This window comes from Protomyctophum parallelum, assembly GCF_964188405.1.
Source record: "Protomyctophum parallelum genome assembly, chromosome: 12".
NCBI lineage: Eukaryota > Metazoa > Chordata > Actinopteri > Myctophiformes > Myctophidae > Protomyctophum > Protomyctophum parallelum.
In genome coordinates, this window is record NC_139712.1 from 33,503,026 (window position 1) to 33,528,024 (window position 24,999).

The window sequence follows — 24,999 nt, forward strand, 5'->3', positions numbered from 1 at the left end:
ACTAATTTAAAGACTCTAACTTTGAGTGTACAATTTGTTGAGATTGAAATTGAAACAATGGGCTGGCTTACTGGCTAAAAGTAAACAAAACCATTTTCCCTCAGGGGGACAAATAAAGTTGGGCTCTTGGGAAATTAACTTATTTGACATTATATGCCCATATATTTACTCAGTCTCAACTAAATAAGCTAGCTAATAGCTAGTCTGACAAGTGACAACACAACATGCAGTACCACTGTTCCAGTTACAATTTTGTCTGCTCACTTCTTTGTGTCATCACTTCACATTTCACTTCTTTAGTACAGTATCCTAATGAGTTATCTGATAATGTATGTATAACTTACTTACTGGGCAGGATCAATAAGAAATACATGCTATATCTATCCTATGGCATGAGCCCTTTAATGCAATGCCAATTTCATATTTGCACCTCCTGGTTCACAAAGAAGTCACTAAAATCAAAACCTTCTGTATTGTATTGTATTTGCATTGTTTTGTATGGTATGTAATGTAAATTATATTTGGACTATTGTTGATGAATTGAATACAATTAATGGAACAGTAATAATGGACTTTTAACAACCTTGTTAAAGTATTCAATCAATCAATCAGTCAATCAATCAATACGTCACCTTTCGTTACAATATCAATTACTCTGAGTGCCTACACTAGTACAGATGCTGTGAGAGGCATTGCGAGCATTACATTATTCCATTGGCATTGCCACCGGTGGTGATCAATAATATAATAGTTCAGTTAATTAAGTTACTCGAGTCCAAAGCCTAAGTGCGCCCTCTTCTGGGTGTTTGGTATATTTATTATTGTAGTAGTATGTGTGTGGAGGAGGAATGTACATGAACAGCGAGGAGAGAGCTCAGAGCATCACATTATTGCTTTACACGTGTACATATAATCAGTGGGACTTCTAAAGTAAAGCGCGAGTGTTGCTGTACAGTAAGTATTCTATATAATATAAGCCATTGTGTGCGTTGTTCTCATGGGGTTCACTTTAGCTTTGAACACTGTCTGATCGCCTGTCAGCCCATATGCCTGATGTCTGTGCTTCCAGCTAGCTGGGCTAACTTACAGCTAGCTTCGTTGTTAGTCACCATAACGAGTTGGGATGATTTATGAAGCTTTACGTGGGGTTTAATATTGCATGTCATTGTGTCCATGCTGTTCTCTTTAGCTTTATTTTTTAGAACACAAACATGGCAACGATACCTGTTTATAAATAGCTCGCCAAATATAGTCGGTTCCTCCCTCTGGGGTTTTGATCTACCTGCTGTTCCTTATGAGCAGGATAAGGATAATAACTACGTGTGTGTGTGTGTGTGTGTGTGTGTGTGTGGTACTATAGTGAGAGTATATGCAATTTACCAGCATTTGACCTGCTGATGTCATCTGCTGCAACATTGGGATTCTTTCTTTGTAGTTCATTGCAGCTATAGCCTTATATATTGAGACACAATTTTGATAAAGTAACTGCACTCTACTCAGCTACACACCTCACGCTCATACTATATGGCCAATAATTAATATTTGCACAGTTAATATTTGCACAGCTGACTGGCTACCACACTACAGTCTACAACTCTACACAGTAAATATCCAGCCAACACAGGGTGAAAAAGCAAGTTGGCTACTAGTTATTCACATTAATTCATCAGACATCTGCTTAATTGCTCTGCATTAGACCTTCTTTTGAACAATGGATACAAATCCATGAACTGTTTGTGTTTGCTATATCCTTGGTGGATTTTACTCATAGCATACATCCATTATGAATGACACCATCCCTATGGTGTCATTCAATAATTAATCTGCCCTTGCACTGCTTGCAGTGTGTTCTGTGTTGACCTTATTTCAGGGCTTATTTCAGGTCTCCTTCCATATGGTCTCTATCTTTCTTTTTCACTTGAAACCCAGCATCGCAGCAAGCTCTCAAAGCATCGCATTGTGGTGTTGTGAGAGTGTCGAGTGGCCAAGGCAACAAATGAATAGAGACCAGTCCAGGGCACCTTCAATAAGGCTTTATTTCTCCATTGTTTCTCAATCACTTTGACAGTCATAGGCAATACAACCTGTCATATCTCGGGTTAAAGACACCTGACTGCTTTTTATAGGGCAGTCCATTACCTGGTTAGCCCATACCATTCCCCATGGGTAACAATAACCATATTCCCCATTCTTAGAAGCACACAATGCCATTTTATATAAACTTACTCCCTGTATATGCATTATACACCCTCAATACCTATTCACAGTTAGTAGTTAGCATAGAATATATACACAACACATACAGGATTACATTCATTATAGTCCATCCCAATCCCCCCTGCTATCCATTTCCCACTTGGTCCCTCCCGGAACTATAAGAGGGGTGCCTATACCCGGAGGGAACTCATTTGCCCGAACACCACCCTGAGAGGAGGATGAGAGTAAACAGAGGTAAGTTTAGACAGAGATTTACATTCCTTCTTCACAAGTCTTCTCATTATACTGGTCAATTAGAAAGTATGCTGTCCTCTTTATTTCTAAACTAATGTGAATTATATCTGTTCATTTGTAGGTGTATGAGGAGATCCGCCACTTCAGAGAATCACCGACAACTCAGTGTCCCCCCTAGCCCCTCTCGGAACCCTCCATAAAGCTTTTCTGAAATTTGGATGAGTTTTATGTAGGGTCCCTGTTCATAACTATATTTTCGTATGGGAATTTTGGAACGCGGACATAAATATGCTCCGTAACATCGTATCTGTGCCATTTGACGGCCTGTTTTCCTTTGAGGGCTTCTGAATTCGTGAACTATAAGTACCTATACATTCCGCTGCGAATATCTCCTGTGGCGCGGAAGCCGTTAAGTATTTTTAATCTTTGTTTAACCGATTTGGTCGCTTTATTTCTTCTTGTTTGTTTACCGTTTATTGTACCGCCTCCCGGTGTGCGGTTGGCTTGTGCCGGCTACGTCCCTGCCTCTGATCTGCTCTGTCATAGCTATAGCGCCACTAGCTAGCCAGATAGGCGGTACAATGAGGTGTCAATAAACAAGGAAGGAAGAGAAGAATCAAAGCGACCAAATCGGTCAAACAAAAAATACTTAACGGCTTCCGCGCCACAGGAGATATTCGCAGCGGTATTTATAGGTACTTAAAGTTCACACATTCAGAAGCCCTCACACGAAAAAAAGTCCTGAAAGAGCGCAGAAGGACTTATCCGAAGTTGTTTACGTTTATATATGTGTGCGTACCCGGTGGCAGGGTGGAGGTGGAATAGGACCCAATGCTCTGGGTCTAAAAAATGTCAGAAACTTCAGTAGCATTGGTTTCTGCTTGTAGGGCTATGTCCCCCCTTAACTTCAATAAATGCATTTGTTACAATTTGTGTCCTTATTTACATTATACCATACATGTAGAATTGTGTTAGCATCTGCATTAGGTATAGTAACGGCGTCCGCCGTTACAGGTGTGTTGTATGCTTGTAGATCTGTTATCTTTGGTAAAGAGATTTGGTGTACTATATAGAGGGGTTGTGAGTTTGAATTCACCGTGGTGCATCCGGCTTTGTCGGGGATCTATGCGAACACAACTGGCCACATGAGTCATTGGACGTACTCCTACAGGCCTGTCAGCAGGGAGTGTTGGGCGGAAGGAGTGGGACGACAAATGCCCTGCGTTGTCCTCCCTGTGGGGGCTCCTAACTGGCAGTTGAGTCAGTGGGATAAAACAGCAGTTTGACTACACAGAAATGTGTGTGGGAATTGGCATAATGACAAGTGGGGTTAAAAAAAATCTCTGTAAACAAACAAACGTTTATTTACAGGCTATCTATGAAAAAGTTGTAACACTGTTGTGTACACTATGTAGTGGGGGTCCCTGTTTCATCTCTCTCTAGATGGTCCTTGGCCTGAAAACTGTTGAAGACACCTGGTCTAAGTTTAGCTTGATTCTGAAAAGCCCACTATAGGGATACAGAGAGTTGACTATCGTCTTTTATTTTGTCCAGAGATCCCCAAGTCTGGTGTGTGGAGAGTCGTGGTTTCCAGTGTGCTTCCCCGTGGCCATCATCATCATCAAACCCCCTCCCTATGCTGAACATAACAGCCAGGCCCCTCTATCTTGCAGCAGCCACTGAAGGAAGACGGGCGGTTCTGTTTCACTACAAAGAACATTGGTGACAACTGCACAGAGGAGGGTAAGTAAAGTTATTTATAGCACTTCTTAGAGATAAAATACAGTAAGATAAAGTACAGTAACGGAAACATACTGTACAATTCATCTTAAAGCAAGACAGCGGACAAAATACATACATGGAGAATAAAATCAAGTACCATCCGTAAACGGCAGTAGTTTAAGCAGTGGCGTTTTAAGGTTATCCTTAAACATATCCACAGAGGCTGTAGTTCTCAGGACCTGTGGAAGGGCATTCCAAAGTTTGGGAGCTACAGCCTGAAAGGGAGTGTCACCTTTGTCATTTACGGCAAGCAACGACAAGCAGGCCCTTTTTGGGTCCTACTAAGCACATGATGACGTTTGCAGCAGGTCAGTTAAATATTCCAGGGCCTGACGATGTCATTTCCACAGAGGATGGCATCACCCTTTGTGCCTGTCCCCATGCCCTTGGACAGGACCTTGTCCGGGGGAAGCAACAAGCTACGGCGGGCGCAGCGCGCGTCGTCACTGGGCAGCGTGTCCAGGAGCTCCGATTCTCTTTCTCCATCCAGGTAGGTTGGTCACAATGAATTATTACTTAATCGCCTGTCTGGTATCGGCCATTGACAGTTATGTCTTTGTTTGTCTATTGCAGTGGTTCCCAAAGTGGGGTCTGGGGACCCCCAGGGGTCCTTGAGGGGGTTCCAGCGGGTCCCCAGCTAAATGATAGTTTCGAACCAAATGGACCCGTGGTCCATTTGGTTCCAAATGGTCTGTAATTCTTGTGAGTGTACAAATGGAACCAAACGGACACTAACGGTTCCGTTTGGTTCCATTTGTATACTCTCAGAGTTAAATTAACATTGATTTTACAATATAAATTGGGGTCCCAGAGATAGAAATGCCATTCAATGGGGGGGTCTGTCAAACTGGGAGTCCTTGAAATTAAACGGGTTGACCATCACTGCTAGAGCCGTACACATCTTCTCTTATCGGGGTCCGTGGGCTAATTGGTGTCAATGTGGGGGTCCTTGACATGTACCACTGGTCTATTGAATCTATTTGCCATATCTGCCCTGTACAGTTTTTTATTTTCATTTATGTTCCAAATCCCAATACCAAAAAACTATTATTTGTATGACAATGAATCGCTGAGTAAAATTTCATGACCGTGACAGCCCCTGTCTCCATCCAGGGAGGGCCGGGGGAGGGGTGGCCGAGGTGAGCGGTCCCAACAGCAGCACCAGTCGCGGTGCGTGGAGAGGGATGCCAGGAGCCAGACGCCGTCCCCTCTCCAGAGCCCTGTCAGTGTGACCAGGGCCAGGGTGAATGGGGCCCTGGAGGCCTCGGTGGAGTATTCCAGTTGCCCTCACGGCGCCACGCCCGACTCTCTGGAGGGCCAGCGGGATGCGGAGAGGCCCATCACGCCCACGCTGCTGGGCTATGAGGTCATGGAGGAGAGGGCCAAGTTCACGGTACGAGACACGGATGTATTTCTGCTACTTTATAGTGCAGCTTAACCATCTACAAGTCTTCTCATGTGAGCTGGTGGTCTGACCTACAATGTATAATGGTATAATGGTTTAACAGTTCTACTGCGTAACCCGCTATTTAATCCATTTGTCGGTGCTGCGTAATACGCTAAACCCGCTATTTGTTTAATGTAAAAAAGAAAGGGCGGATTTGTCGCGGACCTGGTGACGAGGCCGTTGCGTTATGATGATGAAACTGGAAATCAAGCCATGCTCTGGGCTGCTAGGCCTTCTGGGAAAATGAGTTCAATGCAAGTGAACGGCTGGTTTGTTAGGACTACAACATGCTTTGTTCGTTTCGCATCGTAATGGCGGCATGTTTTTCTCTTCAACAACAAACCATGGGACTATTTTCCGCCCGAGTTTTGTCGATCAAAGCTGCAAATAAATCCAATTGGATTCATGTGCAGGTTAAACAAGGAGCATACACTGAAAAATGTTGGATTGACTTATTCACAATGTTTTGGTCTGATTAGCATTTCTTTCTGCAGCTCCATGGTGAAGTTGTACACTATATCTTGTATAGGCTAAATCACAATTTAATCTCACAAATGTCCTCTGTGAGGCTGTTACCGTTAGGCTGTTGACCGTGTGAGTGGAGCCATATAGGCCTGACTCACACGTGCACAACAGATTGATGTATAGCTGATGCATGAGACTTGTTTACTGATGCAAGCTCGCAATGCATTTCCAATGGAAGTCACATGGTTTGACACAACATTCTTGTTGTATGAGTGGGAGGGGGGGCAGTCGAAACACAGCCGAAAGCCGTACAACAAAAATGTTGTGTCAAACCATGTGACTTCCATTGGAAATGCATTGGGAGCTTGCATCAGTAAACAAATCTCATACATCTAGCATGCATCAATGTTGTATGCTAGATCGAAAGGTGTGAGTGAAGCCTTAGAGATATTATTATTATTATTTAGAAGTAGAGCAATAAGTCGGTTTGGTTCACCACCACCAGTGTACCACCTGATATGTGGGAGGATTTGAGCAACCGGGGCATGAGACAGGATTTGAAGCTCTGTGTACCGTCAAGGCGCTTTGTTTGTCCCCCGCCCCCTCCAGTATGTGTTGTCACATACTGTACAAACACACACACACACACACACACACACACACACACACACACACACACACACAAGAGACAATAGGATTTCACATTAGCAGTGAACATGACCACGGGCGTTGTTGGAGAGCTAGAGTTCAGTTGCCGCTGTTGGGTCAAGAAGGACATGAACAATTTAGTACCAGCCAGCCAGGCTGTGTGGGATGCCAGCAGGAAGCCAGAGCAGAAAAGGATCAGAAATGATTGTACAAACTGAATTATTCTAATATGGCCTCTTTTGCACTATACGAGGGTGGAACCAGAACTTTCCAGACTCTCTTGGGAGGTCAAATAAATTAATTATTTATACTTAATGTCTTATACAGAAACACAGCATTTGTACTTGTGATAACAGTACTGCATGTTATTTAATGTTTCCTAATTTCCTGCTCATTGTGTGCTGCCAGGTGACACTAGGAGTAGGTTTTACACTTGACTCCCAGGAGGCGTTGCATGATGCTCGTTCCAACTCTTCGGTCCTTTTTCACATTGAAGTAATTCAAAATCAGTGGTTCCCAAAGTGGGGACCGGGGACCCCCAGGGGTCCTTGAGGGAGTTCCAGGGGGTACGCAGCTAAATAGTTTGGAACCAAATGGACCCTTATGAATTTAATTTTAATTCACACATTAATCATGTTACCAAGATTACCTTTTTTCACCTTAGAAATATTGCACGAATCAGAGCCTATTTGTCCTTGGACGATGCAAAAACGCTAATCCACGCCTTTGTTTTTTCTCGGCTTGACTACTGCAATGCGCTCTTGTCAGGACTGCCTAAGAAAACAACTGACAGACTACAACTTGTCCAAAATGCAGCAGCTAGAGTTGTAACTAGAACTAAGATGAGAGAACATATTACTCCAGTTTTGGCATCACTGCACTGGCTTCCTGTTGTTTTTAGGATTGATTTTAAATTTATTTTACTTGTCTATAAAGCTCTCAATGGTCTAGCACCTCCCTACCTACTTGACTGCCTGCCTAAATATGTCCCAAACCGGCCCCTAAGGTCTTCCACTGCTGGCCTGCTCGCTTTGCCTAAAAAAATGGCAACTAAAAAATACGGGGAAGCAGCTTTTTGCTTCTACGGGCCGTCGGCATGGAACAAGCTCCCACTGTACCTTCGTCAGGCAGCCTCTGTAGACATTTTTAAAGCTCAGCTTAAGACCCACCTCTACAACATTGCTTTTAAGTGATCTTTATTTTTTTATTATTTTTATTCTGCTTGTTTTTAATGTTGTTGCCTTATTTTATCTGTTATTATCTTTGTACCATTGTCCTATTGTTTTAACTGCTTGCCTGTTTTAATGCTGTTTTGTTTTGCTTTTATTATCTTTTCTGCTCTGTAAAGCACTTTGAGCTGCATTTATGTATGAAAGGTGCTATATAAATAAAGTTTATTATTATGGGTCTGTAACTCGGAGAGTGTACAAATGGACCCGAACATTGATTTTACAATATAAATTAAATGGGGGTCTGTAGACTAACATGCATGTCAAACTGGGGGCCCTTGAAATTAAACGGGTTGAGAATCATTGCTAGAGCCGTCAAAATCTTGACTCTTATGGAGGTCCCTGGCATATATTTTTCAAATGGGGGTCCGCGGGCTCATAAGTGTCAATTCACCACAAATCGTTTCGTCAAAACTAGCAGATCTGCGCCCGCGCCCGCGCCTGACAGCGTTCCAGACAGTGTTCGAGTCCCCTTCATGACAACCTTTGCTGCATGTCTCTTTTTTCTTCTTCTTTTTCTGGGTAGATTACTGTTGAACTTAAACTATTGATGAAGTCTTCTAACATTTGCTTCCACCTATTGTTTTTCATTCACTGCTCTCTGTGTGTGTTTGTGTGTGTGTGTGTGTGCGTGTGCGCGTGCTCTGTAGGTATACAAGCTGCTGGTCAGAAAGACTCAGGACGAGAGCTGGGTTGTGTTCAGAAGATACGCAGACTTCTCCAGACTCAACGACAAGGTGTGTGATTGTGTGTGTGCATAGTGATAGTCTCTGTAAAGTTGTCAGATGGTTAAGGCTCCAAGAACAGTTAAAAGTCCAGGAATGCAGGGTTTTTTATGTTTATTTCCCTCCACAAACACCTAATAAATAGCAGTGCAGCATAATGAGCGATAACACGAATAAGGCTGGCCAAAATAACTTCAAAATCTGAAATGAACACTGGAACAGCTAATAACTTTCTTTATTATTTTACTAAGAAACTGTTTAAACAGGCTAAACCTTACACATGAAGGCCCTGGCAGCTCTCCCTTAGGCCTGGGCTACACCTATGGATCTTTTTCCAACATTTTTTCCACATTTCTGGCCTTTCAGCAACACGCAAACAGATTTTCCAAAATATCCGGATCAGTGGATCTGTGTAGACATGCGAAACGGAGCTTTTGAGAAACGTTGACGTCACCGCTCATTAGCGCATCATTTTACTATAATATAGGTGAGAAATGCAGCTTGCGCCTAGAAACTAACACAGATATATATCCGATTGTTCCTGTTTTTAACATCGCTGCGTTAATAAGTAAGTTAATAAGTTATCATTGTTGCATCAACTGCACCACATCACCAGCGAGCAATCCAATATAAATAATAATATCAACAGTCCTCGGTGGCCACCAGATGAATTGTATTGGTGTGGAGGGCGAAGCTTGAATAAGGTTAATTGCGTTCCTACAGAATCTGTGGATAATGTATACTGCATACTGTGTGCATACTGCATATAGCCATGTGAAACTATATTCTTTTGCGTAAAGTTAGTTTGACAGCTACACCAGCGCACACCACATGGATGTGAGAATCATGCATTTCCTCGCCTAAGTTGTGACATCCCCTACGACGTGTTCATTGCGATGAAACATGAAGAAACATGACGGTGAGAGAGAGAGAGAGAGAGAGAGGTGTGAATGCAATCGCATCAAGTAGTGTGGTTGGTGAGAAGAAAGTATACAGTGGGTCATGACCGTCATGTCCAGTCGCACACCTTGCTCATGAGTCATGGCTCATCTCTCCTGTTTAGGTAATAAAGGGCGCACCCTTGACTGCATGCATTCCGTTGTCACTGTGCCTGCCGACCATGTGCGGGCATGAACGCTGTCCCTGAATATGTCCTTTATAGCCTACATTATAACTCGAAAATAGCCACTCTACATGCTCACAACTGGTTGCGGACGCAACACTTCTATAGGTCTGACTGATTTTCTGTGAAGTACTTGCCAGAGCATTGATAAAGGGTCTATCATTGGGTGTATGAATCAGAATCATATTTTTAAATTATATGGAGAGAGAAGATCGAGTGTCAGGATTTCACGCACATAGAATGACATGACTGACAGACGATGCAAGAAGCGTGTTCCACTTCCACTCACAATTTAGGTGGCTTTTAAAATGCGGTACTTATTAATTTCCTTCATTAAAACATATTATTGTCCTATGTATTTGCCACTATGGCGTACAATTGAAACCTGCTACTGCAGTGATTTTTCTCCTGTGTTCATTGCGTTTGTGTGTGGAGTCTGTGGACACAGATATCTTTGTCGTATGGGCAGGGATGTTTTTTTAAACGGAGGACGAAAATATCCGTTTTGCAAAAGATCCATGTAGGTATAGCCCAGGCCTTAGTGTTGTACTAGTCTGCTCCCAGTCACAACTGAGAGTCCTCCATAGAGTATAAAGAAGGATAGAGACTGAACTGGCGCGAAGCTCTGTCCCCCCCGCTATTCATGTCAGTGGAAGTTGCTCAGTGGCGTTTTGAAGCACCCTGAAGGACCGTCTCAGAACGTCTACTTCCGCATTTGACCACCAAATTTTGGTTGGCAAACTCGGTAACACCCAAGGGTGCTGTCACCATCATGAAATGTTACGTGACGATTAATTGTCATACAAATAATTGCGATTAACAATTGAACTTTCTGTTTGGATTGTAGGCTTTGTAAACCAATAACGCACAGGCAGATCTGAGCATCTTGCCCAGGGAGTGACCCACGGGCCTGAAATTAGAGTCTGGAAATAGTATTGATATAAATTTAATTTATATAAATGTAATTGCATGCAGTCAGAAGGGCTGTTGCAAGTAGCATAAAAAACAGAAGACACATAAACAGCTTATATCAGTTAAAAATACCACATGGGAGGGGTGAAGTAAGGAGGAGAGAGAGAGTGTGTGAGAGAGAGAGAGAGAGAGAGAGAAACTCTTATCTCCCAGTGCCTAACGCTTTCGGTGACCTTGATGGAGTACTTAGACAATAGTGCCATTTTTATGAGGTGCCTGTAGAATCTTCAAGCAAGGGCCTGCACTACCATAGTAGCACTATACGTATTCCATAGTAAGAAACATATATCACACATAATAATGAGCCTGAAGTTATGGCCTGGTCATCCTACAGCATTGAGCTAAAAACCCCAGAGAAGCAGAAATAGCTCACCTAAGGGAGGACAGTAGATAAAGAACAAAAGGGTACTAAAATAATGAGATTACACATTGTGGAAAGTACATGGAGATCATGAATACGGTACATATATGAAAATTCCCCGTCAGTATGGACTTTTAAAATTCCAAATGTGTAGGAACCCTGTAATCGTGGCCTAGTAGCCAAACCTCACTGGTGTGGGCGCTGCGTTTGTAACTGTAAAGGCTTTTTACCCTCTGCATTTTTCCCATTGGTTTTTGGTGTGCATTGTGGAAGCCATTATAAGCTGCACAAAGAGCCACTGTTTTCTCTCAAAACAGGCCACGGAGCCGAGCCAGCTGGAGGAATGGTCTTTGATGATAGAGGAGGGGTACGTTTGGGTCTTTCAAAATGCACGCTGTTGCTGTCGGGTTGAAAACTCACATGTCCAAATGAATAGAAATGTACTTTTCAGGATTCAAATTTAAAAGTAGCAACTGCGACGGGCTTTGGGCTTGTAGTTCCACAATGTTTTGCTACTCTTGTGTTACACTTCAGTATGACGAAGTAGGTTACAAATTTTTACAAAAAAAGAGAACATAAGTTAACCCCCTCATGGCCAAGAGCACGTCAAGCCCATAGACTGCCATGTTAACTGACGTAGTAAATCAACAAATCCCTCCAAGCCAATGACGTTATCTGCGTAGTAGACGTACTGCCCTGTCAGTACGTCTTTTTATAACAAAATATTGCAATTGTTTGACATTTTTTTAATTATTTTTATGTAATCTACCAAAAACCGGCCGAAACCCGCGCGATCGTGCACTATCGTGCACGCGCGCCGTCTCTATGTGATCCGCGGCAAAAAATGTGATATTTTGGGATGTTCCTGGCCGTTTTTAAGCTTAATCTGACTAAGTTATGACAAAGCTAATGTTAGTTTAGCAATCCGGACGGCCAAGCTATACGCTAGGGGTCAAATTAGCTTCCTTTGTTTACCTCGTTTGACAGGAAGTGATTTAGCCAGATTTAACACTTTTGTCAAAATCAGAATAATGGAATGTTCCTGCCATCTGGTGGAACTTCTGGGTATTACTTTGAAATCGAAAGTAAAACTTGATGTATTGTATTTAGATCGCTGATCCCTCTTATTGCATTAAAATGACGAATTAAGAAATGGGGCATTGGCCAGCATTGGCCAGATTTGGCGACTTTTTGAATGGCAATCGAAAAATGTGAGATATGACCACAATGTCACGAAAAAAAAAATTATGATTATAGCTTGTTCCATCGTTTACTTATAAGCTTTTTAGTAGACCTTGGTTTCAGTGATAAGTCAAACCAAGGTGTACTAAAGTGCTTATAAGTAAACGAAGGAACATGCTAGGAACATATATTTTTTTCCGGTGTAAACTAGAGATGTGCAGCTTTAAAATGAGATATTTCGTGACATTGTGGTCATATCGCACATTATTCTATTGTCATTCAAAAAGGCAGCCTAAGCTGGCCTAAGGCACAATAAGATGTTATTAAGGTTGGTAACTTGGCCATTAGAGGGTTAAATGTGGAGTTAAGAGGCTTCTGCCTGACAACAACAATGTTAAGCAGATGCGCCATGGCATGAACAACAGAGCGTGATGGTATGAAGATGAAGATTATTTATGACGCACTGCGAAAATCATGACAATCGCGACAACAATGCCATTCCGTGGGCCTGCTGACAGACACCCGCAGTTTATGAGAATCATATTAAATAGTAGGAAATCTCCTTATCACAAAACGCAAGCCGGAACAGGTGGTCGTCTAAACGTGCACTGTAGCTTCGGGCTATGTATGAATTGCAAGAACTTGACAGAAGACTGGAACACCCTGTCTGTCATAAGTACTGGTCTTGCATGTGAAACAGACGTGCTGTCATTAACGGCTCATAATGTTATGATAGATGGTGACTGTTTATTTTTTCTTTTACATTTTTATCCCTAGATTTTGTAACCCAGTTTTCTTTTCACCCAGTGCCAATTATATAATGTAATCCTGGGCGCTACACTTCCTCTGCCAACCTGGGGGGGCAGTGGACTGACCTCATGCCTCCTTCTATGCATGAGGAGTCCAAGCTGCTTCTTTTCACCTGACAGAGGGGAATTTCCACGGCCGGACGTAGCGCGTGGAAGGGACACGTTATTCCGACCAGTTCCTTTCCCCTCCATCAGGCGCCCCGGCTGGCCAGGGGGAGGTAGTTTTAGAGACCAGGATTACTGCATGTTTTTCTGAGGGTATCTACCCTAGGGGACACGGGGAGAACATGCAAACTCCACACAGAAAGGCCCTTTCGCTAACCCCCGCCTCGGGTATGGGCACTGATGATGCGGAGGAGGGAACACGCCGCCAGTGCCCACAGCGTCCCCAGCGGGAATCAAACCCAGGAACTTCTAGCTGTGAGGCGACAGCACTACCAACTGTGCCACCGTGCCCCTAGATGGTGACTGTTTATAATGCACTGTGGAAATCAATGTCAGGCAACTCGATTTGGAGGAACCTGGGCAGGGAACCCATTTTGGGGGTCGTAGAGTCGCGAGTAAATGTCTTACAATTGTTACAAAATATATTCTAAAAAAATCACAACATTTTATTGATTTAAAACAAAATATTTTTCTAAATAATTTCTTGAGTTTGAATTTTCACTAGCTCGGGTCCCAGGGAGACATCAAATATCTCTCTGGGGTTTTTGAGCTAAATGGTTTGGGAACCACTGCCCCTAGACTGGAGCACATTAAACAACACATTTTGTGCCGTGACAACACTGACAACATAAAAAACGGTATTCAGTAACGGTATTTTTTTAATGGCAAATAAAAGTTATTAGGAAGTGTCATTAGCTCGAAACACGGCAGCAAAAGGTACAGTTGGAACGGGTCTAAACACACAGTAGCTCCAGGCTAGCAGAATTCTGGCGCATGAGAGGAGAGGAACACCCAATGTTAAAATAATTGGTCTGGAGACGCATGCAGGGTGTGGACGTCCTGTTCCTCTGGCTTTTCCGTGGTTTGAAAGGAAACTGCTCAGGTCTCAGTTTGCCAATATGAGGTGTAACTCGAGACTTTTGTCGGTAACACCTCCACTGGTTGGAGAGACTATGCAGAATATGAGCGTGTGAAATAGAGTTTTTGTTCTCAACAGACATAGTACACAGACATAGTAAGTAAGTAGGTCGGAGAGGCTTATCAGCTGAGAACGCCGGAGTATGTCCCTGTTGCAATGTGCCAGACCCCATGGGAGATGGATTGCTGATGTAGAGCTCCTAAGGTTGGCAAGGAATATCACCTCTAATACTAAGCATGTGTTGTATGGAGAATATAGGTTGCTACCTTCAGGAAGGAGATATGGTGTACCAGCAAACAATAAGGTCAGACTAAAGAGGTCCTTTGTCCACCAGTCGACCTTGAGGCTTAATCAGGAGTTGTAGTAGCCACAGGATAATCTAAGACTCTTGTCTTCATGTCTTTATGTATGTAAATTGTCTTTGTGTTATGTCAAGTACTGGTCTTGCATGTGAAACAGACGTGCTGTCATTAACGGCTCATAATGTTATGATAGATGGTGACTGTTTATTTTTTCTTTTACATTTTTATCCCTAGATTTTGTAACCCAGTTTTCTTTTCACCCAGTGCCAATTATATAATGTAATCCTGGGCGCTACACTTCCTCTGCCAACCTGGGGGGGCAGTGGACTGACTCAGTTTGCCAATATGAGGTGTAACTCGAGACTTTTGTCGGTAACACCTCCACTGGTTGGAGAGACTATGCAGAATATGAGCGTGTGAAATAGAGTTTTTGTTCTCAACAGACATAGTACACAGACATAGTAAGTAAGTAGGTCGGAGAGGCTTATCAGCTGAGAACGCCGGAGTATGTCCCTGTTGCAATGTGCCAGACCCCATGGGAGATGGATTGCTGATGTAGAGCTCCTAAGGTTGGCAAGGAATATCACCTCTAATACTAAGCATGTGTTGTATGGAGAATATAGGTTGCTACCTTCAGGAAGGAGATATGGTGTACCAGCAAACAATAAGGTCAGACTAAAGAGGTCCTTTGTCCACCAGTCGACCTTGAGGCTTAATCAGGAGTTGTAGTAGCCACAGGATAATCTAAGACTCTTGTCTTCATGTCTTTATGTATGTAAATTGTCTTTGTGTTATGTCAAATGTGTGTATATGTGTTATGCATACTTGGCTGCTGTGTCGCAAGACAAATTTCCCTGACAACGGTGACAAAGATGAGTATAGACATGTTTAAAGCTGCACACATTTTTCACTTACATTAATGTGCTTGAAACCTGAGCAGTTGAGACGAATAACAGTCTAAGTCATAATGTATACATTATGGATATGAGGTCAGGACAGCTAGGCCTTTTCGGGGGGGGGGGGGGGTGGTCAGAATAAATTATGGACTTCGACTGTTATTCGTCTCAACTGCATACTAGCATGAGCATCGACACCTACGCGCAGTGGGGATGCAATTGGCTAGGCCTGTCACAAGTATTTATTTGAGATAATCACAATTATTAGTATTCTGCATAATCGTGTCCATTCCAAAAATCTTCTTACATGTTTCCAAAAATAGAGCTTGCTTGCAGATTGGCTATTTCCTCTATAATAAATATGTCATTCATTTCTTCATATATTTTAACTTTGTCATACAACAGAAACAGAAATGTGATGTTCACTGCCAATGTCCAAAACACAATTAAATCGAAATTATTTGTATGACAATGAATCGTCAATAACATGTCATGACCGTGACAGCCCTAACGTTGGCTCGTGCTAAACGTTACGTAGGTGTTTAGGCTCTCTCTGCAGTCGTGACCACCGTTAATTCGTGCACTACCAAGTATGAGAACATTTCAGCACTTTTAATCATAACCTCCTGCTCCTGCTGAGCATACGACGTTCTTTGCCACTTGCCACGGTGTGAAACTGTGAAAAATGCCCCATAAATTGCTGTGGTCAAATCCCATGAAGTTTATGATAAATGTGTGACAAAGAGGTTTATAAGCACTCGGTGTGGGTATACTGCTGAAATGAAAGGTTTTCACTTTAGTAAATCTGGTTAAAATATAGTTAAAAAAGACAAAAGAAAGTGGCGCTCAGATTTAGTAGTAATTGTTGAAGATTGCTAGCTCGCTCGCAGAAACTGTGGCTGTTTCATGTTTCAACCACCTTTTTGGATGATCTCAAGCCAGCCATTGTCGGATAGTAAAAGTTATACAGATTAGGTAGCCATGTCGTAAGATCGTCCACCCTTACTGTAGATTGGGAGGTTGGTTCCCCTGGCCGGGTCATACCATGACACACATTACATACTGTGTGTGTGTGTGTGTGTGTGTGTGTGTGTGTGTGTGTGTGTGTGTGTGTGTGTGTGTGTGTGTGTGTGTGTGTGTGTGTGTGTGTGTGTGTGTGTGTGTGTGTGTGTGTGTGTGTGTGTGTGTGTGTGTGTGTGTGTGTGTGTGTGTGTGTGTGTGTGTGTGTGTGTGTGTGTGTGTGTGTGTGTGTGTGTGTGTGTGTGTGTGTGTGTGTGTGTGTGCGCGCGTGTGCGCGCGTGCGTGGTCCCAGCTGAAGGAGATGTTCCCAGGTTTCCGTCTGTCGCTGCCTCCTAAGCGCTGGTTCAAAGATAACTATGAACTGGACTTCCTGGAGGACAGACAGCTGGGTCTGCAGGCCTTTCTCCAGAACCTGGTCGCACACAAGGACATCGCCAACTGGTACTGTACATACTGTATAGCAGTGGTTTTCAACCTTTTTCATAGCAAGGCCCATTATTCTTTCGCCATTTGAGCCACGGACTACCATTTGATGACATTTAGCCTCTCAGACACAAAACTAATGTTATCGTTGGATAAATTCCATGCTGTATTGATGTTGGTACCATTAGGAGATATTTTACATTCTCTGTGTGTGTCACACACACACAGAATGTAAAACACATGTGTGACATGACACACACACACGACACGTGTGTGTGTGTGTGTGTGTGTGTGTGTGTGTGTGTGTGTGTGGCAGAGATATTGATTGTGTTTGATCTCCTCTGTCAGGCAACGGTAACTTGGACTTTTGATGTGGAATTTCGGGCCTAATCCCAGTTATCTTTCATTACCTCGTTGCCTTGTGCCTGCAGGCATGTGCACACACTCAAATGTTTAGAACTAGGTGTGGGATCCAGTTCCAACTGAATCTACCACCACATTTGCATTATTAAACAACACATGCTAACAATTTCCCAGATTTTTTTAAAAGTCTGTATTCTTCCACTCCCCACAGCCTGGCAGTGAGAGAGTTCCTCTGTCTCGATGATCCACCTGGTCCTTTTGACAGTCTTGAGGAGAGCCGGGTGAGTGTGTGATGTGCGTGTGTGTGTGTGTGTGCGCGCGCATAGGATTTTATAAATATCATCCAGCACATTGGCTGCGTTTCTCTCTCTCTCTCTCTCTCTCGCTCTCTCTCTCTCTCTCTCTCTCTCTCTCTCTGTCCCTCTGTCCCTCTCTCTCTTCTTTCTCCTCCTGTTCCACCTCACCGTCCCACTCTGACACTCCCTCTCTCCCCAGGCGTTCTGTGAGACTCTGGAGGAGAGCAACTACCGTCTCCAGAAGGAGCTGTTGGAGAAACAGAAGGAGATCTTGTCTCTCAGAAGGAGGCTGGAGGAGCGGGAACAAGCCATAATGCTGCTGGAGAGACACTTCAAGTCAGCATGCACACGCGCACACACACACACGACACAACACCTACTTGTACAACAGGGGTTTTCACAGATCCAAAAAGTTGGGCCCATTCATGACCCTTGGCTTTGTTACCGTGCATAAATTCATTATTTCTTTAACCACTCTATACATAGAGGTAGTGAACTAATACTTGACCCTACTAACCCAAACATGCTCTGTACTTCCACTCTTTTCCACCCCTCAAATGTAGTCTATCTACAAGCTCACACAGTATAAATTATATATATACACACACACACACACACACACACACACACACACACACACACACCATTACCAGCCACTTATCTGTCTCTGTCTCTGTCTCTGTCTCTGTCTCTGTCTCTCTCTCTCTCTCTCTCTCTCTCTCTCTCTCTCTCTCTCTCTCTCTCTCTCTCTCTCTCTCTCTCTCTCTGTGTCTCTCTGTCTCTCTGTCTGTGTCCCAGTGGAGAATGTGTGAGTCCGTTGTCTCCACGTGTTCTGTCGGCTCAGGGCAGTGAGTGCAGTGTAGATGTTGATGTGGAGTCGTCCAATGCAGAGGCTGACCAGGACATGTCTGCAGAGGGCGGGTAACGCATAAATGCACACACACACACACACACACACACACACACACACACACACACACACACACACACACACGTGTCAATGCATCTGGCCATGTGGGGTCTGTGGAAAGGGAGTATAAGGCCTCAGTCACATATAAAAGACAGCTGTCTTCTCTGTGTGTCTCACGGCTGCAATGCATTTTAAATGGGAGTTTGCCAAGACAAGCTTGCTCCACCGCTGTCTTCTGGGTCCGTAGGAGATGCAGTGGAGTAAAAGGGCAAGCAAAACATTCAAGTGTCAGCAGTGCAGGGCGGCAGTTCCACAGGAGCAAGCTTGTAGTACAGGGGGAGACGTATGCAATGGTGGGCAGTTTCTGCTACCTTGGAGATATGGTGGGGGACCTAGCGGTCACTGCAAGGGTACAAAGTGGTTGGAAGATGTTTAGGGACTTTTTTTTATTTTACCTATATCTGAAGATGAAAGGGCAAATGCACTCAGCCTGCGTCAGAAGGAGCATGGCGTATGTAATGGAAGTGAAGGTGGCCTTACACTAGCCGATAATCGGGCATTTTTGATGCTCGGGGGCGCTCAAAGCGCGATCGGGATCGGCCCGATCAACATCAATAATGTTTGATATTTGCTCTGCCCCGCTCCGATTATCCTGTAGTGTGTGGTGCTATCAGATTTCAGATTGAAAAAAATCGGCTAGTGTAAGGCCACCTTGAGACATGGGCCCTGAGGGTGGAGCACGAAGAGATGAGGGATGATACGATTGATGTGCTGTCTGTCACCGAGGGTAGAGAAAGAGCTGAGACAGAGGAAGGGAGTGGAAGCCATAGTGGATGTGATTGTAGTAGTAGACTGCGATGGTAGTAGGGTGCACGTAGAAGGAGAATGACTGAGTGAAGAAAGTAATGTCGATTTTAACATGGAGGGGACAAGACCCACTGGCCGACCTATATGAAGACCTGGCAGACGGCATCGGCCATGAGGTGGCCATGGACCGTTCCCGGGGGAGGAAAGCCATATCTATAGAATCCAGTCTGCGTTCACACAATACACAGTGAAGCACATGTGTGCATGCATAATGCATCGTTGACCCACTTTCAATTACAGTATATATGTCTGTGCTTTCTCACAGTAAATCACACCACTCCTCATATTAAGTTAAAATGCTCCTTGTAAAGGGAAAAAACAACAACCAAAGCCCACTGGACCCTGTCTTCTCACACACTGCCATTAAGTGAATGTCCTCATGAGAGCAGAGCACAGAGAACAGAGCCCTTTGTTATTGACATGATTAATCTTGGACTGTTTCTTTTGTATTACATTTTATATGCAGCAGTTCTGTTTTCATAGGAGTCCTATCATATTGAGATGTGTACTGTATGTACCGGGATGTGAGGAGGCTTTATCAACCCCAGCCTCTTACAAGTAATCCAATCACATTAGAGGGGTTATTGATGGCAGGCGGCGCATGGCTCCATGGACCGTGGCCAGAACCACATTTAATTTCTAAAGCATGCATTCTGACGCACATAAGTATAGAGCGCCGAAGTCCTGACGTCACTCGCTCATCCTCTGGTTCACGGAAGTACTAATTTATCTATGGAGAATAACATGGGGTCATCTTAAAATCCATCCATCCATCTTCAACCGCTTATCCGTAGTCGGGTCGTGGGGGCAACAGCTCCACCAGAGACTTCCCTGTCCAGAGCAACATTAGTGACTTCCTCCTGGGGGATCCCGTCCCGAGACGTTCCAAGGACAGTGAGAAGATGTAATCCCTCCATCTGCGCCTTGGTTTGCCCCGGGGTCTCTTCCCAGTGGGACGTGCATCGAGGACCTCTCTAGGGAGACGGCCGAGAGGCATCCTAACCAGATGCCCGAACCACCTAAGCTGGCTCCTTTCCAGGTGAAGGAGCAGCGGCTCAACTCTGAGTCTCTCCCGCGTGACTGAACTTCTCACCCTATCTCTAAGGGAGATGCCAGCCAGCCATCTCATAATAAAATACATGAGTCATCTCATTAATCGTCTCATATAAACTCTGCAAAATTGTCGGGGAGGTGTCTGTATTGTTTACGACAGTCCGTCAATCATATTTGATACAGTCTATTTCTAGCGAAAATGTAACTAATTCAGCAGCAGTAACAATAGCGTTTTCTCTCAGTCAGTTGATTCTTCATATCCATATGAGTGAAGCGGCCTGGATGATTTGTTTATTTTTCAAACGCAGTTCTTATATGAGGCGATCTAAAAATCCCCCTATGGGGATTACAATTCAAATAAAAAGTACATGAACCTGTGGACCCTATAGCGATATTGACGTCAGACTCCGGTGCTCTATATCCCCAGCAAAGAGTCTGTTGTCTTTCTAGGGGAAGGTAACTAACGTACTTGTAATCTTGTGTAACGTTTCAAGCCATTCGTCGTCTTATTGATTATGTGGTGTGCCTCTGTGGACGATGCTGTTTTCTTTATTATTTAGTAGTCTACACTCTCACACTGGTAAGCTGATGTTAATGTTGTTGTGTTGGTTTGGTCAGTCTGATTTGAAACATGGTATGAACAATATTTTTTTTGCACCATTTATTTATTATCATATATCGTTACTGTTGGGCAGAAAATGTCATACAAAAAAAAAAGATCTACAAGTTCAAAATGTGCCGCGATGTGACACTTTTGAGCTTAAAGTTCTGCTTTTATTATTATTTTTGTTATGTAACCGTTTGAGGATTTCAACCGACAATTTGTAATTTATTTTGCTTTCCATTGGCTGACCTTTTGTTTAGTTTTTTATAACCGTTTTATAATCTGTTTTCCCCCTCATATTCCACAGCATCAATGTGAACTAGAGGGCCTGTAATGAGCGAGGTACATTACTGCACACCGCTGACGTACTTGTACACATCTCGTCATACTTCCTTCCCACTGTTTCTGACTGTGTCTGGTGGCGGCAGCAAGGCTGCACAATACATGTTACACATGGTGATGGTGATGTAGCAGGGCAGGGCTGGATTCAGTTCACCCCTACGTCGTTCATCCAAATCAGGACCATTTAGAATTATTATGTATTTGTTCAGTCCTTGATGGGGGTCCAGGGGTCACCATCAAAATGAGGGACAGCTTGAACAATACCCCTTTTTGGTGTTGACATTATGTTATGCTTTAGCTATTGAAAAATAGGTGGCGCGCTACGAGCTTGTAGGTCTGCTATTTTTGAAAAATCTGATCTCAGGTCAAAATGGGTTAAGCCCAATGTTATTTTTAGGCTATTCGAAAATGGCCAATCTACAAGCTCACAATGCATCACTTATATGTGACCAGTCTAAAGCAGTGGCAGTGAACTGAGCTCCGTCCTGCTTTGTATTAGTTGTACTACAGTGCATTGTGCTGTGCGTCGCCTTGCATTCTCCTGAAGCTGTTCTTCATCCTGTCTGTCTGTCACTCTCTGCTGCACTACATGATATACTGTAGTGCACTCACTATGATGTGGTGCTGTGTGTGGCTGGTTGTCAAGTCTTCTCTGTCTCTCTCTCTCTCTCTCTGTTGTACTGAAACAAAGGGAAATGCCTTTTGGTGTAACGAGGCTGAAAGCAATTGGCTCTAATGTCGTCTTAACGAAACATGTAGACCTTAGAACTTTCACCTGACTGACCGGTCAGGGCTGCTGTGTAACGTGTCCCCTGCTTAGACAAGGCATGGAATAACTTCCTGATAAAATTATTGATTAAAAAGGTAATAATACTTGGTTTAATTGTTTAGTTTGGTTAACTGTTACTACAGCACTAGTGCATTTCCCGACCCATCGTCCAGCAGGCAGATATGGAATGGTGGAGAATGGGACAGAAGACTTGGCGCGTGTGTGTGTGTGTGTGTGTGTGTTCAGTGGAGCTGCAATAGCTGGAGTCTCTTTCTGCCTTGTCCTGTTCTGTCTTTCCAGCCTCAATTAAAATGAGATAATTTTGATTGAGATCCATGAGATCAGTGTTAAATAAATTATTGTTATAATAACAATAAAATGTAATCTTCCTCCTTCTGTTCTCTCCCTCCCTCCCTCCCCTCCAGGGGCAGGTGTGAGGTCCAGCCGGTGCGTTCATCAGCATGTTGGTGTGCACCGTCACTCAGTCGCTCTCCTCCAGTCATCCGAATCACCCAGTTCTACCAGCAGCCCTGACAACCTCCTCCTCCACCCACCACAATCTGTTATACACCTTCTTATGTTCATCCTTCCTTCTTCTATTTCATCTACTGTCTCTTCTCTTCTCTTCTCTTCTCTTCTCTTCTCTTCTCTTCTCTTCTCTTCTCTCTTAGAGGCATGGGTGGTTGAGGGCAGCAGTTTACTGTACAATATCCTCTCTGGATTCCCTCTGCCTTCAATCCTGTGGATTTGAAGCGGTCACTTTATGCTGCCACACACCCTCTTCCAATTAATGGTGGACTCATCTCTGACAAGATTTGATCTGTTAGCTGACATTTTACAGATTGAATTTGTTCAACATTTTGTGGTATTTGTTGTGAGGATCTCTACATCTCTCAGTAAAGACTGTTAATGAGGAGGAACAAAAGGAACTTAAAACAACAGGGAGACTTTTCAGTTCCTGGACAGTTCTGAACCTGCCTGCTGTAGAAGCAGCTCCCTCAATCCAGCAGTCTCTAAGCCAAATGTTGGTTCCATTTGTACAGTTCGTACACGGGCCCAACCAAAATGCCCACCCATCTGACCACTTAGCACGGTAGCCATTCGGCTACAGGTAAGTGGTCGCATGCATTTTCGAGATTTTCAAGTGGGCCCTGATCCAGAAAGCCTGCTCGACCAAAAACAGCAAGAAGTAAAATTTTAAGACTTCTGCGAGATTGAGAGATTGGACAAAATGACGCTCTCGCGACACTCGTGTGACAATCCACGTCGAGCCTGTTGTCTCACACATCTGTCACACACTTATCGTGTGACAGTGAGTTCTTTCACTTTTACTAGATGATGATTATTATTATTATTATTTATTGTCCAAGGTGGAAGTGTACTGTAAATGATGGATGGGGACAGAAAACTGCAGTGTTTTTTGTCTCACCCATTTTGTGGCATCCCATTTTCTCAGAGCTGCCCCCTTGTGGCTGTACATGGCACAGGCCAGGGTGACTTGAGGACAGACAGTGTGTAATGTGGAAAACGCTCCGTCAAGAGTGAATCTATGCATCTCTGGATACCACAGTTTTCTTTTTTTCCCCCCTTTTTTTTCAAGGACCCCCGTTCGACATGACTTCTATACCAATATCTCTTAGACTGGAAACCTAATCTACAAAATCATCCATGATAATTTGTCAATTTGCATGTGTACTGTAAACTAACCTGTAACGGTCCATTTGGTTCCTAAATGGTGCCTTTATCCAAGGCGCTTCACATAGATTGGGCATTACATTAACACATTCAGACACATTCATACACCGATGACAGGAAACCATGCACATCGGGAGCAATTAAGGGTTCAGCGTCTTGCTCAAGGACACTTCTACACTAACTCTGGGGAGCCTATAGGTTCGAACTGGCAACCTTGCGTTTCCCATCCGGTCACCCCTGATCCACCGCCACCCTTATATAAATGCACCATTTACCATTTATAGTTTGGCCACCAGTGATCCGAGGCCATCAACTGTCAGGTTCTCGGATGGAACTACAGTATGTTAGTATCTGACACGATGGATTACCCTCAATTTAATGTAACACATCTCCATGCGATAAACCAGGTAGTTTAATCAAAACACACCGACGCACTAAGGCATAATTGACCATAACGAGAGTATGGTCTGTTGCTGTTCAAAGAAGGGCTGCGATTATATCCCTGCTGTTTACTGGAAACCTTAAATATCCCAAACTGTTACTTTTAAAAAAGGGAAAAAAGTAGTGATACAAGGTTTCTGACCGACAAAAACCATTTCATTTCACTCCCACATTCCAGAGTCTCTGATTTACACCTGCGAATGTGGCTACGAGCTCCCAGCCGGTTTCTTTTCTAGGCATAGATTTGTATGCAATAAGAATGCGTACATATTTACGCTATAACGATGCACATATATTTATTTACCTCCTCCCGAGGAAGTCGGACCGTCGCTACGCAGGATGGTTCAAATCGGTTTCCCATGAAAATCCACTCAACGCCATCATGGTTGAGGCAATCGTAAGCACTGCTGATTGTAAATGTAATCTGATTACACGCTGCTTTGACATGTGTCATCCATTTATCAATAATCGACCTCAGTTGAAGTGTTTGAATACAGCGTAATGGCATTGCCGCCATCAGACACTGAAGTCCTGGTTTTGCCAGACTCATCAGATGGCCATCACAGGATCATCTCTACGTTCCCCACTTACCTTTTATGTCAAACTAACATGACAGACAAGCAGAGATATCTGCGTACTTGATATGTCTGGTGAATGATTCGGTGAATAGTCTAAATCTGTCTGAAATTGGGAGTCCCAAGCCCATTCTATTCTATTCCCCCATATACGTATCGGTAAGC

General features: G+C 43.6%; 1 protein-coding gene across 2 annotated transcripts; it reads left to right on the forward strand.

Moving 5' to 3' along the window:
• The first annotated feature begins 835 nt into the window (after positions 1-835).
• Positions 836-24,074, forward strand: LOC310868331 (sorting nexin-16-like). Of its 2 annotated transcripts, XM_083778724.1 has the most exons (11): positions 836-954; positions 4,006-4,194; positions 4,584-4,723; positions 5,347-5,626; positions 8,673-8,759; positions 16,789-16,937; positions 17,494-17,563; positions 17,778-17,914; positions 18,377-18,499; positions 21,320-21,354; positions 22,549-22,677. In XM_083778724.1, the coding sequence occupies exons 3-10, from the start codon at positions 4,587-4,589 to the stop codon at positions 21,333-21,335; spliced, it is 999 nt and encodes a 332-aa protein (XP_083634850.1). In that variant the 5' UTR covers positions 836-954; positions 4,006-4,194; positions 4,584-4,586; the 3' UTR covers positions 21,336-21,354; positions 22,549-22,677. The 2 variants fall into 2 exon arrangements, with proteins under 2 accessions (XP_083634850.1, XP_083634849.1); XM_083778723.1 differs by lacking the exon at positions 21,320-21,354 and having other exon boundaries at positions 22,549-24,074.
• Positions 24,075-24,999: the final 925 nt, after the last annotated feature.